General features: G+C 43.5%; 1 protein-coding gene across 1 annotated transcript; it reads right to left on the bottom strand.

Annotated features, from left to right (window-relative positions):
• Nucleotides 1–6,209: 6,209 nt before the first annotated feature.
• On the bottom strand, nt 6,210–8,438 carry PFN3 (profilin 3). The gene is made up of 2 exons (XM_045010725.1): nt 8,425–8,438; nt 6,210–6,825 (listed from the first exon to the last, which is right to left on the bottom strand). Exon 2 carries the CDS (start codon nt 6,692–6,694, stop codon nt 6,281–6,283), a length of 414 nt encoding a protein of 137 aa, XP_044866660.1. The 5' UTR covers nt 6,695–6,825; nt 8,425–8,438; the 3' UTR covers nt 6,210–6,280.
• Between the last annotated feature and the right edge of the window lie 1,659 nt (nt 8,439–10,097).

The following is a 10,097-nucleotide window of genomic DNA, read 5'->3' as shown; positions in this document are numbered from 1 at the left end:
TTCAAGCAGCACTAGAGGCCCAGAGAGGAGTCTGTATATTTAATGAGGTTTTAAAAGACCTAATAGATGCAAATTGGCATTGGTAGGAGGCTGTGTTTTTTGGGGAGAGGTATTTAGTCTGGGCTTATGAGAGGTGGTAGGGCTGCTTCTGGAATCATAGGGGCTCACCTCTGCCATAATACTACTCACCCTGGTAACCAAAGGTGTCATTTGTGTATTTGATGTATTAAGAAGCCAAATAGCAAGATCTCTGACTCCAGCTGGCTGAAAACACCGGCACATAGAACCATGCTGTGCCTTTGATCCTTGAGAGCAACACGCAAGGATCTCCATGAAAGCTGTGTCCATGGATTGAGACCAGTGCAGAATTGTCCTTTAGTGTCATCAGCTGGGCGGAATTCAAAGTTCTGTGCGAGTTAGCAATGCTCATTGTTCTCTGGTACCGCCTTATGTCAAGGATTAGCTCTCTGACAGGAACAATACTAGAGCTGTTACCTGAACAGGGAGAGTAGGGAGTGTAATTTGTCACGAGTGATCTTTAATCCAGATTCTGTGTCAAGCCCCTGCAGTGGGATGTTTCTCTGCATTTCAGATGCGTACCTGTTTGAACTCAACAGCTCAATGGCCATTTTGCATGATTTTTTTAAGTGTAAGGCAGCAGGAGTATTATATTTTTCTAAATTTTTTAAAAACGCATTGCACTTTCATCTGCGGATCTTACCAGGCTTTACAATCATTGCGAGGTGTCTTTTATCCCTGTACTGCAGGCCTTTATCAGCTTCCCCAGAGCATGCACAGCTCCGCTGTGATTATTCAAGTTCTGTGGGTACCACTCAATATGTTTGGATAATTGGGGTTACAGAAAATTGAAGGAATTTTCAATTGAACTAATAGAAGATGGGGAACAAGTCACTGTGTCAATGATTGGATATTTGCTTAAAATAATCAAGGTTGTATTTGCTTGATGATGGTAAATTCAGAGTCCAGGATTTACTGCTGTCAGTGTAAAAAGATGCTTTTCAGTGGTGCTAGAACCTTGCTACACTGCTGGATAATGGATGAAGCCACATATCGATTTAGCTGACTTTTTTATTACAATAAATGAAGGCCTGCTGAAAATCTACAAATCTGCATAAGTGGTTCCCCATAAAGGAAGTGCCTTGTGAATGAGACCCATTATCTTGCTGCTTTGCAGAAGTGTTCTCTGCTAGAAGGCATTCATTATTAATGACCCTATTTTTATTTCTATCATTGCCAATTATTCACCAGAGGTTCCCCCCATGTTCATTACATTGAGTTCAGTTCCAGTGCATGACTCACTGAACGTATTGGTTTCTTTGAAGATTATAAATGGAAGCCGTGATGCTTTTATCCACCTCGCCTCCTTTTCAATGGATATTTTGAATCTATTGTTTGTTCTGTTTAGAGGAAATTTAGAAAAGTGTGTGTGTGTGAATTTTGATCTCCTCTGGGCCAATTCATCCTGAAAGACATGTGATTCCCTGACTGAAAGGTATAGAAGGTGAATGAATTTGTGGCATTGTCTTCCCTCCTCTCCTGTGTTTTGCAGAACTGAAGGAACTGTGTATTGTTACGGAAAGACAGCCTCAAAACTCAGGAAACCCTTATTCCCAGGCTTGTCCACTAACCACTGGGCCACACCTCTGTACACTGGGCAGTAGTTTGTGATGTTGGATAATTATGGCCATCAAAGGAATATGCATAAGACAAATCACTCCAGAACACTTATGAACCCAAAAATATTTTTCATCAGGAGTTTCCAGGGTTCACAATCATGAACTCTCACAGTGAGTGTGTTTAGAATCAGAGGAGCCTGGCAGCTAAGGACCCACACCTGAGTCTCTGATGCTCTGGCTTTTGTACTTGTTGCAGCCCATTCTCGGAAAGAACTGAACAATTTTAGCAGAAAGTTTCTAAAAATGTACAGCCCGAGGCAAACACCTGATATGGAAATGTTCAGACTGTACTGTTAAAGTTTGACAACATTATAAGCAACTGAAAACATGGTCTTATAATGGAAAGCGTCAGGTTACCTTAACTACAGGTGGCACAGCCTGCTCTGCCTATAATTAAATTAGAATCCAGTTAAAACCTGCAGCTCTGTTTGTATTGTAACTAAATCAGATTGTTGTTCTTGTACAGGTTGTTGCAAATCTTTTTGTCTCAGAGGGAATTTATGTATTTGGCTCCTGGATTACATGGGTGTGTCTGAAAATAAAATAAAATAAAACTGCCTGATAAGTTAGTTACTAGCGGTATTTTCAGGAGGTCTTGCGTGTATAAATCGCCTCTCTCAGGACATGCGAAATACTAATTCAGCTCTATACTGGATTTCTCACATCGCAGCAGGAGGAAGGAGATCATGCAGAGGCTGCTGTTTTCCTGGCTCTTGTTATTTTTCCTGTAGTTTCACCAGACCAGGCTACAGAGGAAGTCAGGGTTAAATGTAACAAACACTCTATTAGGCTGAGCTAAACAAAAGAGCTTTTACCTCAGGGCTTGAGGATTTGGGGAACTGTGGATTCCAGTTCTGTTTAGGCTTTGAAATGATTGTTCTCTAAATTTATTCTGCGTATACAGTCACGTGTGCCCTCCCTAGGTTCAGATCACTGGCCGTTATCACTGCAGTGTATAATCAAGGAGCTACTGCTGCCTGGATGCATAACGCTGTTAAAATGTGCAGGGCTGTTCTCCTCCATGTTCTAATTGTATTTCTAATTCTAACTCTAAAAGCAAAACCGCTCCACATTCAAGTCCTACCTTTGGTGATGCCCACAAGAAGTGAGCAAACAAACTCTCAAAATTATTCTCTCCTAATCTCCAGTCCTGTCTGCTGTGTCTTTCAGCCTGTACGTGTTGGAGAGCACAGACTGTATTTTGTGATTTGCTCAGTGAAGAAGACTTAACACACAACAGAATGTTGAGTCATTGTTTTGTTGAGCTTGTGGAAGCAAGTGGCAATTTTAACCACAAAGAACTGTGTTCTCTGTGAAGCTTTTTGGCCAGGATAAAAATGCATGATCTGCAGACGCTTAATAAGCAGTGGCTTGTAACATCATTTTAGGCTCTCAGCAATGTAGGGCAGGGCCTGTGTCTTCCTGTGTGTATATATCATATATACTGTCTGTGGCTTATGTTCATTTGTTTTAATTGCTGGGTATAAGTATTATCCTTTTGGGGGAAGCGCTTGCTGACTGCGCCTGTGTTGTAGTTTTAATGGAGGGTTCCTTCCTTTTGCTAAGGTGCACCCAAGCTAATGTGTTAGAAGTTTGGTTTCCTTGATACTGTTTTTCATGTGACTGCATGCTCCTGTGGCTTAGGGACCCCTGTGTTCACACCCTGCACGCTACTGCAAATAAGGCTGTCAGATTCGTACACAATATGCCTGGTGAAATATCATTTGAAAACTAACACCACACTGGTCAACAATATCATTGTTAAATGTGTGTGACAATACTGTGTGGAATTATGGATACTCAGGAATATTATGCTTTGAAATCTGTGCCTAAAAGGTGTTTGAACCAGGCATGTCAGGGGAAGCTGATAAACATCTTTCCTCAACACAAAGGAAAGAGGCCAACAAACAAACCAGGTGTGGCCAAATTCAATGGGCTATTTGTATTGGAGGCTGCAGGAGGAGAACATTTACATTGTAAAATTGCAGCAGGAACTAACACATTGGAACACACCAGCGAACACTTTAATCAAGATGGAGCTGGGCCTCTAGAGGAGACAGGAGCCTCCAAGGAATCAATTTGACCTGTGAAACAAAGGCAGATCAGTGCAGTGCTGTGTTTGATGGGAAGGGTGTGTTAACTCCAATTAAAAAGCTGTAATGTAGCGACTCTTTAAAAGAGCAGCAAACTTTGTACAGTGGTAGGGGCTGTGCATAGCAGAGAAAGGAGCTTGGGGACTGGAGCTCACTGACTGACTGTTATCTGCTAGGCTGCTGGGCTGGGAGATCCTTGAGGAGTTTTCTGGTGAGGGAGACAGGCTGGTGTGGCAGGGGAGCTGATGCACAGGCTAATCTCCAGAAAAGCTCGCTCTTGCTGAGGCAGAGTGTTCACAGTTCTGGAAGTTCTCAGCAGCATGTTACAGCTACTAATCTTCGAATGGGCTTAATATTAGTGCCATATACAATTAGAAAATTCATATTTATCAAGGAGCACAGAAGATTTTTTTTGTACTTCAGATGTATTTAGGAGATGGCCTGTCTAATTTTTGCCATGATGCTGGCTCAGACCTTATTTCTATGGGGGCCTCGTGCTTTCTTCAAAAGCAATTTCCTTGTAGCCCAATGGGACTGGAAAGCTGAGTGATCAGACAATGAGTGTGGTGCGAAGGTGGGGTGCCATTGCGTAATGGGATCCCTTGACAGACTTGCTAGTGTAGAGAGTTGAGCTTTCCTGGCATAGAGGGCAGAGTGCCATAATGTTGTGCTTTGGTATTGTGTAATGCAGGGATTGGCAACCTTTGGCACATGGCCCGTCAGGGAAATCCGCTGGCAGACAGGGATGGTTTGTTTACCTGCAGCATCTGCAGGTTCAGCCGATCGTGGCTCCAGGTCCACACCACTTCCCCCATTGGCCTGGAATGGCAAACCACAGCCAGTGGGAACTGCAATCGGCCGAACCTGCGGATGCTGCAGGTGAACAAACCCTCCCAGCCCGCCAGCAGATTTCCCTGATGGACCGCATGCCAAAGGTTGACGATCCCTAGTGTAATGTCTTGAGATCTCCTGGTACAGCACATGGGGTGTCTTTGTGTGTTGAGGTGTTCGGGCAGAGCAAACAGTCGCCCATTATAGTGAGAGCAGAAGTTTGGTTCCCATGCAATGCACTGGTTCAATGCCCTGGCAGTGCAGTACCTAGTCTGGCCAGATCATATATCTACCAGTCTTCAGGAGAAAAAAAAAACATGGGACATAATGTCCAAAGGGGATACATCTGGGGAGGAGGTGCTTCTCCTTTGCTCTTCTTTATTCTCCCAGCCGGATGCCACCCAGTTCTGCTTCTTGCTGGCTGCTGTGTTGTGAAGAAGGAGAAAGTGTTCTCTTGTGCTCCGGCTCTGCTCCAGCTCCAGGCAAAAACCTGCAGCTCCACTGCTCCAGAGCTGCTCCGCACTCCAGCTCTGGGCTCCGCTCCAAAGCCCTGCTCTTTTTGCACTGTCCTGGCTAGACCCACCCCTGTATGTGGCATCTCCTGCAAGGGAAGAGGAAGTGCTGCAGCATTCACGACAACATGGCTTTCTCTTGTGGAGGCAGTGCTAGTGGAGTGTGACGGAGTCACCAGCTGATGCAAAGAGGTATGAGGGTACTTATCATGGGAACGAAAGGGTTGAATGTGGAAAGAACCGGACCCATCTTCACCAAGAAGTATGGGTGGCTTAAAAAAATCAGTTAAAAAAAGCTCACTTCCCTTCCAAAGTTACTGTCAAATGTGCAGTGATGGAAGTGAGTAGGTGAAAGATGAATGGGGGCGGTTCTACACCCAGAATTCAGGTCAGCCTATAGGTTTGGCAGCATGAGGCTGCCGTAATAGCCCAACTCTGGATGATCAATAGTTAGCCTCCCAAGTTAGCTGGGCTAGTTCCAGTGATACCTGTGGTCAAACTGTGGCTTTATCATGGACACAGCACACATAGCAGAGGTGCAGCCTGTGACACCCAACTCTTCAGGGTTCCAATACTAATTAGACTAGCTACATTCTGCCTTTAATAAACCCTCTAATGGACAATGATACCGAGCTTTGGCTAATAAAATGCCATAATATGAAAGAAAATGAATAGTTCATGTTAGTAATTGCCTAACGGAACATTATCCAAAACAAAATAGAAATTGACTGTCCAAACCCTGCTATTCCTTAGTCTTTGTGACTGTTTGTAGAAGCAAGGAGCGGATGTAACGACCTCAAAGAGCAACAGTCAGGGACTAGCCGGTAAAAGAGACCAAATCCCCCTTTTCTCAAAGCTATTGCTAACAGAGAACTGGGAGAGTGGGAAATGGTCAGGGTACCACATAAAATTGGCTTGGAGACAGACCGGTGGGACTGGGGACATTAAGGGTAACAATCGTGTTCAAAACTCCCTCAAGAGATGGGCAGGCAGGTTGCTAGTATAATAGCAAGTTCCTCCACCCCACTCCATCCCATCTGAAGGAAACAGACAAAGAGACAGTTACGTGAAATCAGGAATTTGTTTCCTTTCTTTTAAAGCAAGGATAAGGTCATTTCCCCTGGGGACAGTACCTATGTCCTTTGCTCTAGCTACTCTGGGTTTTCATGCTTGCAATCATCTCATGCACCTTCTTGTTGAGGGCTCCTCCATGGACTCCGTTTTTGCCCATGAGGAAGATCAGGGCTCTGGGGGTCTTGCCAATACAGATGGACTTGCTGTCACCCTCCTTGGTTCTGGTGTCCATCACAGCATCTTTTTCCACAAGCAAGTAGTCGCGGATCACACTGCACTTCTTGCCAGCTATGGTGATACCAGTCTGCAGGAACCCCTTCCTGTCATGGCCTGTGATCACCCCCACTTCCTGAGGTGAGATAGCAGCCAGTAGGCCTCCTGGCTTGGAAGCCCACACTGATTTGTTGTCACTGTGCCCCACGATAGCTACATCTTCAATGTTCTTATCCTTTAGGATGGTGTTGATGTAGCTTTTCCAGTCACCCATCCTGCTTTGGTTATCAGAATGCTTCTGAAATGCTCTCAGCCAACTTGTTACCTCTTTGCTTGCCTTCTGAGCTTCAGGACTGGGTGCTTTCAAGCTAATTCTGGAGATTTGAACTGAGAGTTTGTTTGAACAGAAGTGTTCAAGCTGAGGAATCAAGAGGGTTCAGCAGACACTGCTCTTGCTTTGCCAGTCAAGGGAGATCTATTCCCATCACAAAACGGTCATGTGTATGCTTAGACAGTTGCTAAGAGTTTCTTTGTGATGTCAAAAGCACCTGGCATCACAACCTGTAGGCCATTATGATGTCATATCTCTCTCAAAGTAAAAGTATCCTTTATTCCCAAGAAATGTACAAGATGTTGACCCTTCTACTTCCTACAGCCAGGAGGGGTCATTCATACAAACTTCAGTTTTTTATTACCATCCCCAAAGAACATGGAAACTGCTCCATGTTGTGTATCACAGGTCTTGGTGGTGGAAGAATGAAAAGGAAAATGCAGATAGATGTATAGACATGACAAAACAAGATGAAAATGCAGAAGTCCCAGTACTGTAGTTGTTAAAGGTGTTAAAAATTAAAATTCTTTAAGTGAATATTGGATCAGATTCTGCCCCTAGAGAGTCCATGTTTCTTCTGAAGTGGAAAGTGGAGAATTCCTCTAGGAGGCAAAACCATCCTACCACCTGCCAGGCCTTTCTTGCCCTCTTCCAAAGTCCTAGTCTAGTGATACCATCTCTTGCTCTGGAGTGTTGAAGGAAACAGAACGTGTAGCCACGTTTACTTACACTTTGCTGCCAAAGTATTCTCTATTCTCTGCCTCACCCGTCAGTTGTGTGCTGTGCAAGGAAACTGATGCTGGATCTTGGGCAAAAACTCATCAGTATTAACTTGGCATGGCTGAAGGAGGTATTTAAAGTAGAAATGGGCCTAAACCAGTGGTTCCCAACATTTAACAACTCGTGAACCCCTTTCATGAAAATATCGAATCTCGTGAACCCACTCCTAAAAATGAATATTTTCAGGGATTTTATCCCTTACCTGAACATAAATTATAGAAGCAGTGATCTTGGAAATAATTTGGGTTTTTTATGACATGCTTATTACACACTATTTGTTATTACATTATTATTTATCATTACATTATTCATTTTTTTACATTATGAAAATGGCAACACTCTTCCAAGATTTTACTTTTGTAGCTCATATCACTTTGATTAATCCTCCTACATGTTTCATCAAGGAGTACCAGACATGAACCAGTATGAAGGTATTTAAGAAGCCAACTCACATATTTTCTCCCACAAGCATTTGGGTCTTGAGCAGTCCAGGCAAGTAACGCACGACTACAAAAAGGCTGAAACTTGTTCCACCAGGAAGTCATGGTCACAGGGCTTGGGCTGCTGGCCCCAGGACCTGGGGTCCCTAGGGATGGCTCTGTCCACCATTACAGAATTTTTTTCTGAGAACCCCCTGATACATTTTGCGAACCCCAGTTTGGGAACCACTGGCATAAGCCAACCCCCCCATATCTGATAATTTCTGGACTTTGGATCTGGATCTCAACTGTGTAGCTAGCCTCTATGTATGTAATGGGTTGAGCAAAACATCCACATACTTAATAGTTCAGGCCCATCTCTTAATATACAGATGTTATCTCTGGCTAATGTGAACAGACTTCTCTTAGCCTCTGAAACAGTAAATGAACATCTTATGGTGATTATGTGACCTCCTTCACAGCAAGTGCCCTGTCTATATCAACCCAGCTTTCTCGGCTCCCTCAGCATGCTACCATCAGTGCCAACCTGCATGGGAGCACTCTCAGCTCTTCTGTAGCAGTGCCTCCCTAATCCATACCACTTCTAACCTCCTGTCCATCCACCATGGTATATTGGATCACCCATGAAAACTACATGTAAAGAGTATCAACTTTGTAAAGCTATGGTGGAAGCAAAAATAATTCTCATTTTATTTCTATAAAATATAATTTCTGATTATTGAGAACATTGGCGGTGGCTATACAATCTTTGGTTATGGCACCTTTCCTCTTTCTCTCTTATTTTTTAGGTGGTACAAGTGTTGAACTCCTCTGTGAGGTAGGGAAAAAATGTGGATGTATGTGCGGCAGGAAGAATTCCTGGTGGGGAATGTGTTTCAGGCTAGGACTTCAATGAAAGCTGCTGGGTGTGCAGCACTTTAGGAAACCAGACAATTGATTTAAGCACCTGAAAAGGATTTAGGAGCCTAACAGGCACCCATTTTTTAATACCCTGTTGAGGGTGTAAGAAACTCGATCACATAACTGAGTCAACATGCTGAACACCTTGCCTTGAGGAACTGAACCCAGTGGTGGTCAACAGTTTCCTGACCACTGAGGACATGGTATCAGCAGATAAAATGCCACATGATAGTGGTAGGCAAAATAGCATGTTTCTTGAATTTGTCTTTGCTGCTGCCTAGATGTAGTATATAGCAAGGAGAGAGAATGTGGTTGGGAAAGTGATAGAGGAGGAGAGTTGGGAAGAAGTGGCTCTGGGGATCCCAACATTTCAGTGGAATCATGAGCCAGTTAACCTTAATCTGCCCTGGAAATAGCTGATTTGTGCCCATAACTGATTTGTGTATCAATACGGAAAAGTTTGGAGTTGCAGTCTGACAGCGACCTGTTGTCTCTCCCTCTGGTCCTGCTTTTGGAGATGGGCATAGGGCCAAGTCATGAGTTACATGGGCTGTGGAGTACCCAAAGAAGGACTAAAACAATGAGAAGTCCTTGTGGCACCTTAGAAACTAACAAATTTATTTGGGCATAAGCTTTTGTGGGCTAGAACCCACTTCATCAGATGCATGGAGTGAAAAATACAGGAGCAGGTATAAATACATGAAAGGATGGGGGTTGCTTTACCAAGTGTGAGGTCAATCTAATGAGATAACTCAATTAACAGTAGGATACCAAGGGAGGAAAAATAACTTTTGTAGTGGTAAGAGAGTGGCCCATTACAGACAGTTGACAAGAAGGTGTGAGTAACAGTAGGGAGAAATTAGTATTGGGGAAATTAAGTTTAGGTTAGGTTTTGCCTTTGCTTCTATATGTAAGCTCAGTATGATGTTGGTTGGACATGACAAATTTCCAATTTTGAAGTGAGAAATTAATGTCTCAGGGAAACTTTATAGAGAAGTCAACTATCAAGTGGTATTGGTCTCTCAGTGAAGATTGTTACACAATAGAAGAGGTATTTTACAGTAACTGGTGTGGGCTGACTATGATCAGTCATGTTGCAAATACATAACTATACCAGAACCGAACTGCGCTTTCAAGTGTAGCTTTTTTTTTTCCTGGCTAAGGGAACAAAGTATCAACAGAGAGTTTAATGTTAGATATCCCAGCTAAAACTCAGTGGACATATG

Source organism: Mauremys mutica, chromosome 3 (assembly GCF_020497125.1).
Source record: "Mauremys mutica isolate MM-2020 ecotype Southern chromosome 3, ASM2049712v1, whole genome shotgun sequence".
Classification (NCBI taxonomy): Eukaryota; Metazoa; Chordata; order Testudines; family Geoemydidae; genus Mauremys; species Mauremys mutica.
Note: the sequence above shows the minus strand (reverse complement) of the source record. Positions and strands in the feature narration are given on the sequence as shown.